General features: G+C 41.6%; 1 protein-coding gene across 2 annotated transcripts in view; it reads right to left on the bottom strand.

Moving 5' to 3' along the window:
- Positions 1 to 6,550: 6,550 nt before the first annotated feature.
- The window catches only part of PTPRC (protein tyrosine phosphatase receptor type C), a 165,182-nt gene continuing 153,070 nt past the window's right edge, over positions 6,551 to 18,662 (bottom strand). Inside the window, exons 28-33 of one of the 2 annotated variants that reach the window (XM_077824697.1) lie at positions 18,302 to 18,436; positions 17,822 to 17,944; positions 9,961 to 10,139; positions 8,735 to 8,870; positions 7,549 to 7,873; positions 6,551 to 6,989 (exon numbers count right to left, since the gene is read on the bottom strand). In XM_077824697.1, coding sequence (XP_077680823.1) covers positions 7,592 to 7,873; positions 8,735 to 8,870; positions 9,961 to 10,139; positions 17,822 to 17,944; positions 18,302 to 18,436 — 855 coding nt within the window. In that variant the 3' untranslated portion in view covers positions 6,551 to 6,989; positions 7,549 to 7,591. Of the gene's footprint in view, positions 7,874 to 8,734; positions 8,871 to 9,960; positions 10,140 to 17,821; positions 17,945 to 18,301; positions 18,437 to 18,662 lie in introns of both variants that reach the window. The other variant, XM_077824698.1, reaches the window with a different exon arrangement.

Genomic DNA, 18,662 nt, shown 5'->3' with positions numbered 1-18,662 from the left:
AATGTTTCATTTTGGTAAGGTAAAATGTTATAATACAGAATACTAAATATAAATATATTAAAACTAAAGTCTACATGAAATGCAATAAAATTATACTCAAAATGAAAATTTTCTTTTTGAAATAAAACAAACTTTTTGATTTATTGCAGGGGGAGTGAAGATCTAAGCAATGTGTGTGTTGTTTTATGTACAGCATCTCACTTGTAACTTTGCCTCTGGTAAATTCACTTTTGAAGAAAAATGCCAGCAAAGATCATTCACCCTGTAAGGCAATATTGTGTTAACTATCTAGTACCCATGGACAAAATGTATGTTAATGAACAGTACTGCTTTCCTGAGCAGCTACCCAGTGATCCCATTGCTAGCCATTACTGAGTGGTGGGGTTGTGAGATGCAGCAAGGGCACATGATCAATCAAGGCTATTATATACAGATTAATACTAGGTTAGATATGTACATCAGTGCTTCTACACACACTGAAGCAAAGAATATTCCTACAGGTACACACATGCAATGCTGTAAAAACAAATGTCACATACATATTACCATTGAAGAGTACTACATTAAGTAAATACAATAAACCAATAATTGCAGAATTGTCAATACTGTTTTAAAACCAATGTATTTGAAATGTTTCAGTGCAGCCTGGTGGACAAACAATATACTTGCAATGAAACCCATTCAAATGAATGTTTGCAGCTTGCAATTTTAATCAATATGTAAATTGGGTGTCACCCTCAGGGTCCCAGGAAATTGGCAATGAGCTCTTTGCTAGGGATGGTCAAAAATTCTGTGACTAAACACTTTCCCATGATATTAGGCAGCTAGATGTGAGCCAAAAAAATCAATTTCTATTCTCCCCAAACAGAATTTTCCTTCCACAATTTTAAAAGGTGTCTCCCCTCTCCCCCATTTTTGTCCTGAATTGGGATTTTTTTCCCCCCTCAAAAAATCTAAATTTCTATGGGAGGGAAATTTTATTTTCCATCCAGCTCTGGTGCTTTGTATCTCAAAGTTTCGGCCTAAGAAAACAATGATTTTTGAGCTGGACTTGGGCTGTAAAATTCCCATATGGGTTTGAGTTCATCTTTCCAAATCTTCCCGTCCCTCCTGCCTGCATCTCTGAGATCAGAGTATTCAGATTTGGAGTCCCGGATCAAATCCAATAATTTTTACCTGTTGGCCTGTACCTCTTAAATGTCCCTCATTTTAAGACTGACATGCATTTTACTCCCAAAGTTACTACATTCAACACAAGTGTGGTGTCACATTTATTATTGAAATAAAGAACAATGCTACATCAGGTCAGTGGGACAAATGAATAATTAAAAATTATGGCTGGATAATTTTAATGGCCGTTTTGCCATTTTGTGAAAATATATAAAAAGTCATTCAAATCTCATGTTTTAAGGTCCTCTGAGGTTCAAAAGAGCATCTCACCTCACCATGCCTCCTCTCACAGCTTTGCACATATGGTGGGATTTATTATGGGGTGTGACACTGACAGACTGGCCATCTTGGGTATGACCCATAACAACGTAACAAAAGGTATTAAAATGTAATCAAGACAATCTACTAGTATGTGAATTTGAAAGAGATGCACTAGACCAGCAATCATTAACCCATTTATTCATAATAGAAATCAAGGGTAGATGCTAAGTATATTTGTGTGTGTTTACCTATCTCTTGTTAGACATTTAACAATATAACCAGATTAGTTTGTAGATGCTAATTCCCTTTCTTGTCTTAATTGCCTTATATTATGCATGCAGATGGTTCAATTAACCTTAAGATCAAAGATATTGCGGGAAACTAAAAATATTATCTATACTGTCTTCAACTTAACTATCTATGCTATAATGAAGTACCGGCGAATTGCCTTACGTGAATGAATGCAACTAGTTTACCTGTGTATGCATAGGAAATAGAAGATTAGCTTCAAAGCAACAATCTGTACTGCCTATTCTTCCTTGGGGGAGGTTCTGCTGTCACAAGAGGCTTGTCAGACTGCTAGAGAATTATGAAAGAAGCTTTGGGCCTGATTCTTTTTATCTGTAGTCTGCTTAAACTTTGAATAGAGAAAGTATAAGTCATAAGATGGAGTTCTTCCAAATAATGATTTGGAATAACCTGGAAAATGCATGGCAAGACTTGAACAGACTCTACACCTGGATAGCCTAATGGACTATAACCCTTTAAATTGATTCCAGAAAGAATTTTACAAATCAGCAGTCTCACCATCTCCACTATGAAACTGACTTACAGACTTTACATACATTTGTATGTACATAGAACTTTTAACTATTTTCAACTCTCCTCTTTCTTTTTCCTTTTATAATTAAACTTTTAGTTTTTAGTTACTAAAGGATTGGCATCAGCATGAGTATTGGGTAAGATCTGAGACTCACACTGACCTGGGGATAAGTGTCCAGGCCCTGGGGGTTGGAGGACCTCACAATGGTGCATCGGGTTTTCAGTAACCTCTCACTATATCAGACTTGGCTGTCTAGATGGGAGTCAAGGGCTGGAATGTTTAAAGGGAACTGTATTTGGCTTCTTGATAACTGGTATGATATTACAGAAGCTGTTTTATTACTGCCTTGATAAATCTATCATAGAATAAATCACAGTTTTGGGGATTGTCCACCCTATTCTTTGCAGTCTGCTCTGACTGTATCATTCTCAGTGCGGCCCATCCAGGCACCCATTCACATGGGGGTTCACTTTCCTTCCAAGCAACAGACCTTGACCACTATAGCTGATTACCCTTCTATACAGACCAATGATCTGACTCGCTTGAGCAACTGCTCTCTAATTCCAAGGTTTCTCTGAGCCTTAGCTTGGCTGTGCAGCCAAAATTCAGCAATCCTCTGCCTTTTACTGGTTCATGTTTCAAACTTAATACTGTTTTGATATTGTTTCCTATTAATACTTAGTTTTAATAATATTGGCATTTAATGTTCATGATTATTTAGTTTGATATTTATTAAAACTAAGGCTGTTGCGCAGTTAAAAAAATTAATTGTGCGGTTAAAAAATCATGCACAGTTAAATAATAATAGAACACCTTTTATTTATATATTTTTGGAGGTTTTCTACATTTTCAAATATATTGATTTCAATTGCAACACAGAACACAAAATGTACAGTGCTCACTTCATACTTATTTTTATAACATATTTGTACTATAAAAACCAAAAGAAATAGTATTTTTCAATTCACCTGATATAAGTACTGTAATATCATCTCTTTATCATGAAAGTTGAACTTACAAATGTAGAATTATGTACAAAAAAATTTGCATTCAAAAATAAAACAATATAAAACTTTAGCGCCTACAAGTCCACACAATCCTACTTCGTGTTCAGTCAGTCACTCAGACAAACAAGTTTGTTTACATTTGCAGGAGATAATGCTGCCCACTTCTTGTTTACAATGTTACCTGAAAGTGTGAACAGATGTTCACAAGGCACTGTTGTAGCCGGCATTGCAAGATATTTATGTGCCAGATGCGTTAAAGATTCATATGGCCCTTCATGCTTCCATGCTAATGAAGGGTTCTGCTCTACAACGATTCAAAGCAGTGTGGACCAACGTATGTTCATTTTTATTATCATGAATCAGATGCCACCAGCAGAAGGTAGATTTTCTTTTTTGGTTGTTTGGGTTCTGTAGTTTCCACATCGGAGTGTTGCTCTTTTAAGACTTCTCTGAAAGCATGCTCCACACCTCATTCCTCTCAGATTTTGGAAGGCACTTCAGATTCTTCAACCTTGGGTCCAGTGCTGTAGCTATCTTTAGACATCTCACATTGGTACCTTCTTTGCATTTTGTCAAATCTGCAGTGAAAGTGTTCTTAAAACGAACATGTGTTGGGTCATCATCCGAGACTGCAATAACATGAAATATGTGGCAGAATGTGGGTAAAACAGAGCAGGAGACATACAATTCTTCCCCCAAGGAGTTCAGTCACAAATTTAATGAACATATTATTTTTTTAATGTGTGTCATCAGCATGGAAGCATCTCCTCTGGAATGGTGACCGAAGCATGAAGTGGCATAAGAATGGTTAGCATACCTGCATGTATACCTTGCAATGCCGGCTACAAAAATGCCATGCGAACGCCTGTTCTCCCTTTCAGATGACATTGTAAATAAAAAGCCAGCAGCATTATCTCCCATAAATGTAAACAAACTTGTTTGTCTTAGTGACTGGCTGAACAAGTAGTAGGACTGGATGGCATTGTAGGCTCTAAAGTTTTACATTGTTTTGTTTTTGAGTGAAGTTACATAACAAAAAAAATCTACGTTTGTAAATTGCATTTTCACAATAAAGAGATTGCACTACTGTACTTGTAAGAGGTGAACTGAATACTAGTCCTTTTGTTTACCATTTTTACAGTGCAAATATTTATAATAAAAATAATAATATAAAGTGAGCAGTGTACACTTTGTATTCTGTGTTGTAATTGAAATCAATATATTTGAAAATGTAGAAAAACATCCAAAAATATTTAATAAATTTCAATTGGTATTCTATTGTTTAACAGTGTGATTAAAACTGTGATTAATCATGATTAATTTTTTACTCCTGATTAATTTTGAGTTAATTGCATGAGTTAACAGCGATTAATCGACAGCCCCAATTAAAAGCTAAGGGCTCAGTTTCCTTCTGTGAATAGAAAGAACATTACTCCAAAAGTGGCTTACACTAGGCACCTGAGATGTTTAAATGTCATTCCATTACCCATTCGTTAGGATAGCAATGCGGGTGTGAATTAGACAAGATTTACCAGAGCTGTGGTTCTCTTTTTGCAAGTGTCTATTCAAATCAGGTCACAGCCTGCCATGCACTTTTGCAATAAATACGTAAAAGGCAGGAGAGCACTAAATCACCTGCAGAAAGCAATTCAAGCAAAAAGTATCCTCCAGAATTTCTACAGTCCCCAGCCTTGTAGGAATTTGAAGAAACTTAGGGTCCAGATTTTCAGATGTTGCAAATTAATGGAGCTACACTGATTTACAGCAGAAGAACTTTTAGCTCTAGGGCCCAGAGTCTCAAAAGGTATTTAAGCGCCTAACTTCCATTGATTTCAAGTGTTTAAATACCTTTTGAGGATCTGGGCCTAGGTGTCTACTGCCTGGGGAGATATTTGCAGTTCTTCCCATAGTTCTGACATTCTCTGTTTTGTGCATACATACAATATAACCGCATATCCCTCTTGGTGTTTTTAGGTGGATGACACCTTGGGAAACAACTAGAGGTTTGCTGAAGACCTAATCTTAGTGTGGGGGAGGAGGGAGACAAACTAAGAGTATTGCATGTTTCAGGCCAAGCACCCTGATTGCACCATAGGAAGGGGTCAGTTAACACAGGATCAGCCTGATCTGTACCCCATTCACTTATGGAGGATTCACATTTTCCAGAAAACTCTTCGAATTGTTGGTGGCCTTTGCCTCTGAAAATACAGGAGTAGGTTGGAGCTCTTCATCCCCAAAGCTGCCCTCTACATTTGCAACTCGGCTACATTGATCTTCTCAAAATATGCAAACAGGTTTGGTGTCCTAAGTTTTTTTTTTTTGCTGATCTGGGCCAGGTTTGCCTTAGTCTCTCTGGCTATAGGTGCTCTTGTCTCCTGAAAGGATTCATAAACCAGCAAGGCTTTGGTGGAAAGGAAGGAAAGTTCAACTTGCAGGCAAGGGAGGTCCCAACCGTTTGTGCATTCTTGCTGCTGTTTCTTCAAGTGAACTACTGAGCAGACGTTTCCTTGTGTAGGCAGAGAATGAATGAAGCATCTGACCTAGGAAAACTGGAAAATTATGTTAACCCCTTTACACTTGCATTCTTTGGCTCTTAGGGGATCAATCACTTTTTTGGGCAGCTTTCAGATTCAGTGTTTTTTAATCAAGTATACACATAGCCTATGGCATGGTTCTCTACCTTGGAGCTGGTATGAATGTGTGGTCCAAATAATAGCACACTGGAATGGAAAGTTAGGAGTCCTAGCTCTGCCACACGTTGCATGACCTTGCATAAGTCATATTGTAACCCACACACCTTCTCGGTGTGGTGTTCTCTCCCATCTAGAGGCACTGAGACCACTTAGAAAAAGACATAAAATGAGTCTGCTCTACAGCCTTAGCTAACAGCCAGCTGGCTTTTAGCTCATGCGGTAAGAGACTCATGCACTAAGCTCCAGAGTTCCAAAGTTCGATCCCGCTGACCGGCGTCTGCCCGTGGACTGTGGGCATTACAATATTATGTCTGTATTCCTTATCCCCGTGTTACAGACAAGGAAGCTAATACTTACCTACCTTTGTAAAGTGTCTGATCTTTTCAGATGAAGCGAATAATACAAGAATTAAGCACTACCATTGGTTCCGCTGAAATCGGCAGATATGGGGAACTACAAAACCATATGCTGAGTGTAAATAAAAACCAACCAATCTGCAGTCTACAGAGAGCAGGTGCATTTCAAGTCCCTTCATTCTTTTACATATAAGTAACTTTACACAGAGTTTTACATATTTCAGAATAATTCCCACTATGCAATTTATTAATTATCCTTTTTATTTGGCTTTAAAATATTAGGCTGAAATCCACTAAGGCAATAGTAAAATAATCCAAACTGTAACATACAAATCATCATATGATGAAACTACTAAATAAAATCAACAATGTGCTAGTAGCATGTACTATTAGTAGCATAGTATTATGTAATGTTGAATATACATAAGAGGTATGACACTTTTGCAGAAGCGCCATCTTTACATTAGAAAAAATAGCACAAGAAGCAGTTGTGGTAACACATGGGATCTCAAGTTGCCAAATGTCAATTCAATTAACTATCAGAGTTTCTCCAATCAGTCAATACTCCAAGTTCTGGACTTTCTTCTTCAGTCTGAAATATTGAAGCCTCAGATGGATTTATGTGGAGCAATGAGGACATCTTGAGGCCAGTTAGAAAAATGCAAAGCTTTCAGTCCTCCTAGATAGGTAAGGATGTGTGGAAACAGTTACTTAGTTGGTGTAAATCCCCATAGACTTCAATGGAGCTGTAAGATATGGCCCAGATATGGCTTTGCTGTTCTGCAAAGCAAGTACAACCCTAACTAAAGTCAATAGGAATTGAATTTCTGAAATTCAGGCCATATTCCTTACCCTCTAAGTCAATTAAAGATAGTAAGACAATAATTAGTCACAAGAAAACTCATATTTGCCATACTTCCAACTCTATATTTATGACTGTACATTATTAGAGATTCCAGTCCTGGCTACTTACTTTCTTATAACAAAAAATAAGATTGGAAAAAGGTAGCATGACTTTTCTTTCCACTCCTGAATACCAGACCATAATGAAAATCAGCATTACAATATACAGATTTGTAAAAAGATCAAAAATAATTCAAATAATGTGAAAGGAATAAAATGCAAATCTACACAAAAATTAAATTTTCACAGTGCATTACATTATCCACAAATTTCAAGTATTCTTTCCATACCGTACCTCTGAAAAATTAACTCAAGATTAAATCTCTACTACTTACTCTGTTTAAGATGCCTTTGTACATCCAAATTTCATATATTTTTCTATGCACTCTCAGTTAAAACTGGAGTCTTGGGTCCATTTGAAGAGCTTTCTGTTCCCTGAGTGCCATCTGCAGATTTGGAATCTTCACACGCTTCCATATTCATATTGGCTTCTGACTCCAGTGAGGTGATATCTATAGTAATCAAATTAGCTTCCTGATCTGTTTTTTCTACTTCATTGTCAATTTCAACTGTATCTTCCTGCTTGCTGTTTTTCTTTATTTGTCCATTCTGTGCAGGGTAGATGCTGCTAACAGTATCATACAGGAACTGGTATTGTTCCTAATTCAAAAAAGAAGGGATTAGTGTGGATGAAATGCCATGTGATTGAGCCAGGATGGCTGATTTTTTTTTTGTCTTAAGTGTTGACAGTGTGAATCTTTCCATCTTACTGAAACATTCAGCGTAAGGTGGTCTCCATGGTTGCTGGCCCACAGGACGTTGAAGCACCTCCCTGCTATGCTCAATTCTGAGTCTATGGTGACACGGCACTGAGGGCATCCCTAATTCCTGGTAGATCAGGTACTAGGTCACTACTTATAATCACCTCATTCCCAAGGCAGTGTTGCAGAATCCATCCCTCTTGATTCACATGGCAAACTATCAAAAGTGTGTTTAAAAGAGAATCAAGCAGGTAGTGACTACTGTTCAGTTCTATAATAAACCACAGCAGAGTTAGCAAATCTAGATGATTTAGATGGATTGTCAGAGGGAAGAATGCATATTGCATGCAAGTAGGAAAGCAGCTCCTTCTGTGCACTCTTCAGAAAACAAGGAGGGCATTTTCTAACCTGCCTAAGGGAGTTAGGCATCCAACTCCCGTGGAATTCAGTGGAAGATGTGCTCCTAAATCCCTTAGGCAGCTGCCAAAGTTCCAGCCTAAAAAATTAATGGTTTACAGATAACATGTACTGTTGACCTTTTCAGCTTCAAGAAACTTATTATTACAGCTGAGGATAGGTTGCAGGCTAGTTCCTTCTTATCACCAATAGCTAATTCACAACTGCTGATGAATAATTAGGGATAAGATAATGATAATACATGTTTCCTATGCAGAAACAATGCCAGGAGTTATTAGAACATTCATGACTAAAGATAAACAAATCTATTGTATTGTTTGGTTAACTCATAGGATTTACTTACAAAAGTGGGGACCATTCCTGGCCTCTCACGTCGAAGAGATTTCACTACTTGGAAGACATCTATCACATCTTCTGTTTCTGCACTTTCCAAGAGAGTCAACAAGGCGCAAAACACACCAGTTTGTTCAGATCCATCACTAGAAGATACACATTATTGGAATTCAAAAATCAGTACAATTTCTCACTAGCAGTTAGGTTTATTTTAAAGATTATTGTACTGACAACAGTCACAAAGATTCCTATCTCTGAAATATTTCTCATTGAAATGAGATTCTAGTAATCAAGAATACCGTTAGGACGCAAAGAGGACATCCAATTTTTACTGGGCTAGATTATACCTAGCCCTTATGTAGCCATTCAATTGGCGGGGGCGTGGGTGGGGGTGTGTGTGGAGGGAAGGCAGCCTCTCCTCCCTTTTTGTAGCTGGGTAAGAATCAACCAGATTTAGGTCCTGCCCTTGGGGACTACAGGGCTACTATCATGATGGTCTCCCAGTGGTGCATGATGTTTACCAGTGGGTAAGGAGTAAGTGTAGCCATAACTCTTCCTTTCCCATCCCACCCCCAATATGCTCTCAGTGGCCAGAATTGCTTATTCGTCTTACAAGATGCGTAAACTGCCCCCCGGGTGCAACACAGAGCCCTGAAGAGGCATTGTGCCACTGTATTGGTGCTTCACGTCACTCCCAACTCAGGCCACATAAGACTTGGACCATACTGATGTTAACAGCTAGCCATGTGCGAGGTATAATGGCCAGCAAAGGAACCGGATCCATATGTACTTCCCTATGCTAGGTTTGGTGAAATTTACACCTCCCTGAACAAGGCTGGCCTTTCCAGCTGGTGGGTGCAGCCTTACAATCCACTGTGAGCTTCACAAGGACCCCTGCCAACAAAATGTTGGAAGAATGTGCTGAGCTGACCTTTCTCTAGCCATGGCTTTGTACCAGCCAGCACATCTACTTTTTAGATAGCTCTTGCCTTCTGCCCTGACCCATGTCTCAATGGAGGGGAGGTTGTGGCCACTTTGCAATGTTGCATGATACACAGGGTGAATGTTCTGCCATGGGAGCCCTCTGCTGGGAGAAGCTGGCATACACTGTAGGGTGAATTTAGTCTCCAGGCTTTAGGAAAGCTTAGGATCAAAGGTAAGAATTATGAAACTGCTATTGCCAAGTATAACCAAACCGTAGAAATGCACTAAAATATCTGTAGCATCCAGACCCACCGGCAGTGAATGACAATTGGAACGCTCCGGCTGTATCTGCTGTCCTCAGTGACGCTTTTAGCTGCAAGTTTTTGTTTGAGGTTCAGAATCATGGTGACTAAATCTTTGGGGTTTTCAGGAAGGTCCAAGCCATTCCACCTGTGGTACTGGTACATATACACATTTCGAGTTTCTTTCCTCTGCAAAACAGAGATAAACATAGAGTAAATTCAAGGGATAACATAATAATCCACATTATATTTATTCCATGTGAATTAAAAAAAAATCCTGATAATCACTTAGGACTAGACTGACTTGAACTACCCCTCTGCAGGGTGATAACATTGTGGGTTGTCATAAATATAAGGGGAAGGGTAAACACCTTTGAAATTCCTCCTGGCCAGGGGAAAGCTCCTCTCACCTGTAAAGGGTTAAGAAGCTAAAGGTAACCTCGCTGGCACCTGACCAAAATGACCAATGAGGAGACAAGATACTTTCAAAAGCTGGGAGGAGGGAGAGAAACAAAGGGTCTGTGTCTGTCTGTATGCTGCTTTTGCCAGGGACAGAACAGGAATGGAGCCTTAGAACTTTTAGTAAGTAATCTAGCTAGGTATGTGTTAGATTATGATTTCTTTAAATGGCTGAGAAAAGAATTGTGCTGAATAGAATAACTATTTCTGTCTGTGTATCTTTTTTGTAACTTAAGGTTTTGCCTAGAGGGGTTCTCTATGTTTTCTAATCTAATTACCCTGTAAGATATCTACCATCCTGATTTTACAGGGGGGATTTCTTCATTTCTATTTACTTCTATTTTCTATTAAAAGTCTTCTTGTAAAAGACTGAATGCTTTTTCATTGTTCTCAGATCCAAGGGTTTGGGTCTGTGGTCACCTATGCAAATTGGTGAGGCTTTTTATCCAACATTTCCCAGGAAAGGGGGGGTGCAAGTGTTGGGAGGATTGTTCATTGTTCTTAAGATCCAAGGGTCTGGGTCTGTAGTCACCTAGGCAAATTGGTGAGGCTTTTTACCAAACCTTGTCCAGGAAGTGGGGTGCAGGGTTTTGGGAAGTATTTTGGGGGGAAAGACGCGTCCAAACAGCTCTTCCCCAGTAACCAGTATTAGTTTGGTGGTGGTAGCGGCCATTCCAAGGACCACGGGTGGAATACTTTGTACCTTGGGGAAGTTTTGACTTAAGCTGGTAAAGATAAGCTTAGGAGGTTTTTCATGCAGGTCCCCACATCTGTACCCTAGAGTTCAGAGTGGGGGAGGAACCTTGACATGGTGGCATAGTGGTGGGATTAACCTGAAATCATTTTGAGATCCAGTTGAGATTTTTTGAACTAGAAATACAGATTTTAAAAAGGAATTTTTTTTTCCTGTGGCTTTGAAGCAGCTTTGAAACTGAAAGCATCTTGGGTTTTCCCTGCTTTGTGGCCAAGCAGAGACAAAAGGGGATTATCTTGTGAATTGCAGGTTTTCTTTGCCTGGAGGCAGGGTACTTAACTCCTGCAGGGAAATTCACAGTCTTCCAACCCAGAGGTTTTTTTTTTTTTCTTTTCTTCCTAAAAGTAAATAGGGGGTGTGTGTTCTACCCATTTGCTTTTTCTTTGGGCTGGGTAAGCAGGTTTCCAAGTAGTTTGGAGGTTTTTTGCTTTAAGTTGGGCCCAGAACAGAGACAAGGGAATTGTCTTTTTCTGTAGGCTGACAATCACTATCAGAGAATAGGTATTCTATTCCAGCACAGCAAAATTTTACAGCCAAGTTTTGTTTGTTTATTTCTAAACCTCGGGTGTAAAGTTAGTTAAAAACAGAGAGGTTAGAATGACCAAATCCTCAGCTCGACTACAGCTGGAATTAGCCAAATTTCAGGCTGAGGAAAGACAAAGGGAACATGAAAGACAGATAGAACTCATGCGGCTGAAGAAGGAACAAGAAAGGGAGGCAGAACAACACCAAGCGGCTGCTCACAGGAGAGCTATGGAAGCGAGGGACAAAGAACTGGAGGAGAAGGAAAAAGAGAGGAAGTATGTGGAGGAGATGGAGAAGATAAAGGCTCAGCAGAATATCCCAACAAACCCTAGTAATCCTTCTCCAAGTACCACTTCCCATCCCAGAAAGTTCCCCACCTACAAGGCAGGCGATGATACTGAGGCCTTCCTAGAAAACTTCGAAAGGGCCTGCCTTGGATACAACCTCTCTACTGACCAGTACATGGTAGAGCTGAGGCCGCAGCTCAGTGGACCCTTAGCTGAGGTGGCAGCTGAAATGCCTAAAGAACACATGAACAAGTATGAACTGTTTAAATCCAAGGCGAGAGTCAGAATGGGGATAACACCCGAGCAGTCTCGTCGGAGGTTCAGAGCCCTAAGGTGGAAACCAGACATGTCATTTACCCGACATGCCTACCACATTGTGAAACATTGGGATGCCTGGATATCAGGAGCAAGTGTTGAATCTCCAGTAAATTTGCCCTTCCTAATGCAAATGGAACAGTTCTTAGAGGGTGTTCCTGAGGAAATAGAAAGATACATCCTAGATGGGAAACCCAAAACTGTAATCGAGGCAGGAGAGATTGGAGCCAGATGGGTGGAGGTGGCAGAGAAGAAGAAAACTGGTCGCAGTTGGAGCGGAGACCAGAAGGGACCACCCCAGACCACACCCTATTACCGGGGGCCGCCCAAGGCCCCACCTACCTCCCAAAGAACCCTCCAGACCCCTTATCGTCCTGCCACCCCGTTCTCCAGCAACCCTCCTCGCCCCAGTGACCCGTCAGCTGGACGATGTTTTAAATGTAACGAGCTGGGGCATGTAAAGGCCAACTGCCCCAAGAACCCCAACAGATTACAGTTCATTGCACCGGAATCACACCAGAGGTCCACAGGCCCAGATACTTCCCAGATACCCTTAGAGCGGAGGGAAACTGTGAGTGTGGGCGGGAAGAAGGTCACCGCGTGGAGGGACACCGGAGCACAAGTGTCAGCTATCCATGCTTCCTTAGTGGACCCCAATTTGATCAACCCAGAGATCCAAGTGACGATTCAACCCTTCAAGTCCAACTCTTTCAATTTGCCTACAGCCAAGTTGCCTGTCCAGTACAAGGGCTGGTCAGGAATGTGGACTTTTGCAGTCTATGATGATTATCCCATCCCCATGCTGTTGGGGGAAGACTTGGCCAATCATGTGAAGCAGGCCAAGAGGGTGGGAACGGTCACCCGCAGCCAGGCTAAACAAGCCGTGAGGCCTAGCTCTGTTCCGGAAACTGCTATCAGGACCCAGTCAGAGGTGATGGACCTGGACCTTAGGCCAATGTCTGCAACAGCAGTAGTGGATCCAGTCCCAGAGACCCAGACGGAACCAGTCCCAGAACCGGAACCAGCCGAACAACCAACACCAGACCCTGTGTCAGCACTGAATCCAGTACTTGCAACCTCAACACCAGAGGGCTCCACTGAACCTGAACTGGCAGCAGCCGATAACCCTACACAAGAGGCTCAGCCGGAGCCTGAATCCCAACATAGTGCACCAGCGGAGAGCGGTTCACAGTCAACAGAAACAGCTCCATCCCCTATATTGCTTCCAGAGGGACCAAGCCTAGGTCCACAATCCAATGAGGGACTGATGTCTCCAGCATCAAGGGAACAGTTCCAGACCGAACAGGAAGCAGATGAAAGCCTCCAGAGAGCTTGGACAGCGGCACGGAGCAACCCACCGCCTCTCAGCTCTTCTAATCGATCCAGGTTTGTTGTAGAAAGAGGACTTTTATACAAGGAAACTCTTTCTGGTGGACACCAGGAAGACTGGCATCCTCAGAGACAGTTGGTAGTTCCAACTAAATACCGGGCCAAGCTCTTGAGCTTAGCCCACGATCACCCTAGTGGCCATGCTGGGGTGAACAGGACCAAAGACCGTTTGGGGGGGTCATTCCACTGGGAGGGAATGGGAAAGGATGTTTCTACCTATGTCCAGTCTTGTGAGGTGTGCCAAAGAGTGGGAAAACCCCAAGACCAGGTCAAAGCCCCTCTACAACCACTCCCCATCATTGAAGTTCCATTTCAGCGAGTAGCTGTGGATATTCTGGGTCCTTTTCCGAAAAAGACACCCAGAGGAAAGCAGTACATACTGACTTTCATGGATTTTGCCACCCGATGGCCGGAAGCAGTAGCTCTAAGCAACACCAGGGCTAAAAGTGTGTGCCAGGCACTAGCAGACATTTTTGCCAGGGTAGGTTGGCCCTCCGACATCCTCACCGATGCAGGGACTAATTTCCTGGCAGGAACTATGAAAAACCTTTGGGAAGCTCATGGGGTAAATCACTTGGTTGCCACTCCTTACCACCATCAAACAAATGGCATGGTGGAGAAGTTTAATGGAACTTTGGGGGCCATGATACGTAAATTCGTAAATGAGCACTCCAATGATTGGGACCTAGTGTTGCAGCAGTTGCTCTTTGCCTACAGAGCTGTACCACATCCCAGTTTAGGGTTTTCCCCATTTGAACTTGTATATGGCCGTGAGGTTAAGGGGCCATTGCAGTTGGTGAAGCAGCAATGGGAGGGATTTACACCTTCTCCAGGAACTAACATTCTGGACTTTGTAACCAACCTACAAAACACCCTCCGAACCTCTTTAGCCCTTGCTAAAGAAAACTTACAGGATGCTCAAAAAGAGCAAAAAGCCTGGTATGATAAACATGCCAGAGAGCGTTCCTTCAAAGTAGGAGACCAGGTCATGGTCTTAAGGGCGCTCCAGGCCCATAAAATGGAAGCATCGTGGGAAGGGCCATTCACGGTCCAGGAGCGCCTGGGAGCTGTTAATTATCTCATAGCATTCCCCACCTCCAACCGAAAGCCTAAGGTGTACCATATTAATTCTCTAAAGCCCTTTTATTCCAGAGAATTAAAGGTTTGTCAGTTTACAGCCCAGGGAGAAGATGATGCTGAGTGGCCTGAAGGTGTCTACTACGAAGGGAAATGTGCTGGTGGTGTGGAAGAGGTGAACCTCTCCATGACCCTTGGGCGTATGCAGCGACAGCAGATCCAGGAGCTGTGCACTAGCTACGCGCCAACGTTCTCAGCCACCCCAGGACTGACTGAACGGGCATACCACTCCATTGACACAGGTAATGCTCACCCAATTAGGGTCCAACCTTACCGGGTGTCTCCTCAAGCTAAAACTGCTATAGAACGGGAGATCCAGGATATGTTACAGATGGGTGTAATCCGCCCCTCTGAAAGTGCATGGGCATCTCCAGTGGTTCTAGTTCCCAAACCAGATGGGGAAATACGTTTTTGCGTGGACTACCGTAAGCTAAATGCTGTAACTCGCCCAGACAACTATCCAATGCCACGCACAGATGAACTGTTAGAGAAACTGGGACGGGCCCAGTTCATCTCTACCTTGGACTTAACAAAGGGGTACTGGCAGGTACCGCTAGATGAATCTGCCAAGGAAAGGTCAGCCTTCATCACACATCTCGGGCTGTATGAATTTAATGTACTCCCTTTCGGGCTGCGAAATGCACCCGCCACTTTCCAAAGACTTGTAGATGGTCTCCTAGCGGGATTAGGAGAATATGCAGTCGCCTACCTTGATGATGTGGCCATATTTTCGGATTCCTGGGCAGACCACCTGGAACATCTACAAAAAGTCCTTGAGCGCATAAGGGAGGCAGGACTAACTGTTAAGGCTAAGAAGTGTCAAATAGGCCTAAACAGAGTGACTTACCTTGGACACCAGGTGGGTCAAGGAACTATCAGCCCCCTACAGGCCAAAGTGGATGCTATCCAAAAGTGGCCTGTCCCAAAGTCAAAGAAACAGGTTCAATCCTTCTTAGGCTTGGCTGGTTATTACAGACGATTTGTACCGCACTACAGCCAAATCGCTGCCCCACTGACAGACCTAACCAAAAAGAAACAGCCAAATGCTGTTCAGTGGACCGGAAAGTGTCAGAAGGCCTTTAACAAGCTTAAAGCGACACTCATGTCTGACCCTGTACTAAGGGCCCCAGACTTTGACAAACCGTTCCTAGTAACCACAGATGCATCCGAGCGTGGTGTGGGAGCAGTTTTAATGCAGAAAGGACCTGATCAAGAATTCCACCCTGTAGTGTTTCTCAGCAAAAAACTGTCTGAGAGGGAAAGCAACTGGTCAGTCACTGAAAAAGAATGTTATGCCATTGTCTACGCTCTGGAAAAGCTACGCCCATATGTTTGGGGACGGCGTTTCCACCTGCAAACCGACCATGCTGCACTGAAGTGGCTTCACACCGTCAAAGAAACTAACAAAAAACTTCTTCGGTGGAGTTTAGCTCTCCAAGATTTTGATTTCGACATCCAACACATCTCAGGAGCTTCTAACAAAGTGGCTGATGCACTCTCCCGTGAAAGTTTCCCAGAATCAACTGGTTAAAATCGTCCTTAAGATGTGGAAAATATTGTTAGTCTTTATGTACTTGGTAGTATATTTAGAGATGCATGTGTCTTATTAACTCTGTTTTTCCTAGAGCTCCAGGAAGAAATCCCAGCCAGTGTTTCACCCTAGCTGAGATTTGGGGGGCGTGTCATAAATATAAGGGGAAGGGTAAACACCTTTGAAATTCCTCCTGGCCAGGGGAAAGCTCCTCTCACCTGTAAAGGGTTAAGAAGCTAAAGGTAACCTCGCTGGCACCTGACCAAAATGACCAATGAGGAGACAAGATACTTTCAAAAGCTGGGAGGAGGGAGAGAAACAAAGGGTCTGTGTCTGTCTGTATGCTGCTTTTGCCAGGGACAGAACAGGAATGGAGCCTTAGAACTTTTAGTAAGTAATCTAGCTAGGTATGTGTTAGATTATGATTTCTTTAAATGGCTGAGAAAAGAATTGTGCTGAATAGAATAACTATTTCTGTCTGTGTATCTTTTTTGTAACTTAAGGTTTTGCCTAGAGGGGTTCTCTATGTTTTCTAATCTAATTACCCTGTAAGATATCTACCATCCTGATTTTACAGGGGGGATTTCTTCATTTCTATTTACTTCTATTTTCTATTAAAAGTCTTCTTGTAAAAGACTGAATGCTTTTTCATTGTTCTCAGATCCAAGGGTTTGGGTCTGTGGTCACCTATGCAAATTGGTGAGGCTTTTTATCCAACATTTCCCAGGAAAGGGGGGGTGCAAGTGTTGGGAGGATTGTTCATTGTTCTTAAGATCCAAGGGTCTGGGTCTGTAGTCACCTAGGCAAATTGGTGAGGCTTTTTACCAAACCTTGTCCAGGAAGTGGGGTGCAGGGTTTTGGGAAGTATTTTGGGGGGAAAGACGCGTCCAAACAGCTCTTCCCCAGTAACCAGTATTAGTTTGGTGGTGGTAGCGGCCATTCCAAGGACCACGGGTGGAATACTTTGTACCTTGGGGAAGTTTTGACTTAAGCTGGTAAAGATAAGCTTAGGAGGTTTTTCATGCAGGTCCCCACATCTGTACCCTAGAGTTCAGAGTGGGGGAGGAACCTTGACATGGGTACTCAGGCCTTATGCACCCACTACCATCCATTTAGGAGGTAGATTGGGCCTGGGTGGAGACTTGACTGAATTACCTCACAGTGTGTCATAATTTGCCGTGGGACCAGGCCAGCAATAAATTACTGTCTACTGGAGACAAAGAGGAGCAAGGTGGGTCTCTATCCCTCATTTTACTTATGTCTGACTTTGTAATTCAATGGTGACTGTAAGTCCCATTTTAATGACTATTAAAACATTTAAAGCAAGGAACTAATAAAACATCAGCTATCGAAACACAAACAGGTTTGTTCTTGTCTTTTGGTTGTTCCTTATTTTGTTTGCCCTTTACAAAAGACTATGTTTAAAATAGAAAAACAAATGTAAAATTCCCATCTGTCATTTTTTATCTTTTACCTTCACATGTGTTACATCAAATGCGCGTATGGTGTAGCTAGAAGACAGGTTGACATCTTTCATTTCAACTTCTATGCCTTCGTATCTTTGTTTTCCTTCTTCCCAATATTGTGCACAGAGTTGCTAGAAATGAAGAAATTATAAATCAGTCCTTATTTTCATCATTGCTTTTGGTTTTCTTTCCAAATCAATTTAAAGGATGCATATATTCTATAAATATTCAGTTTCATTGTATTATAAAATACATCATTGATAAACTTTTACGGTGTAATCATAAATTCATTTCAGCACAATTTAGAAAATAAGGATGAATAAATCCTATTAGAAAACAAAATAGTTGATAGGTTGAGACACTTTCTGACAGTCACATTTTTGGTTTGGAAATTAGAATTTCATTGCAATTTAGAGATTGGAATTCTGTTCTTTTCTCTTATAAAGAGTATTGTATCATATACTTTACTTCGAAGATGACAAACTAACCTGATCTTCTTTGTTCAGCTCTGTCAACATAACAATTACTTTGACTTTTCTTTGAAAGATCATTTGCCAGAAGTCATTGATTGTTTCTGGTAGTGGCCCTTGCGTTGCAATCATTTCTTTTGGACCCCAGTAGCCCTAAAAAAGACCATTTGAACATGTGATTTATTTTTACTAATTCATCTGAAAGGCAGTTTTCATGTGTAAAGAAGTATTTACCATCTAAAGGGACTTCGGTAGCCTACGTGAAATGAGTTAATGGTCTCAGTATAGTTTCTAGAGGACAAGTACCCATTTCAAAAAACCATCATCACAATTGGCAATAGTTCATAGTGTCACCAGAAAGGACAAAAATTGGTGGGCA

This window comes from Eretmochelys imbricata, chromosome 8 (assembly GCF_965152235.1).
Source record: "Eretmochelys imbricata isolate rEreImb1 chromosome 8, rEreImb1.hap1, whole genome shotgun sequence".
In the NCBI taxonomy this organism is placed as follows: Eukaryota; Metazoa; Chordata; order Testudines; family Cheloniidae; genus Eretmochelys; species Eretmochelys imbricata.
The sequence above is the reverse complement of the archived record's forward strand: the minus strand, read 5'-3'. Positions and strand labels throughout refer to the sequence as shown.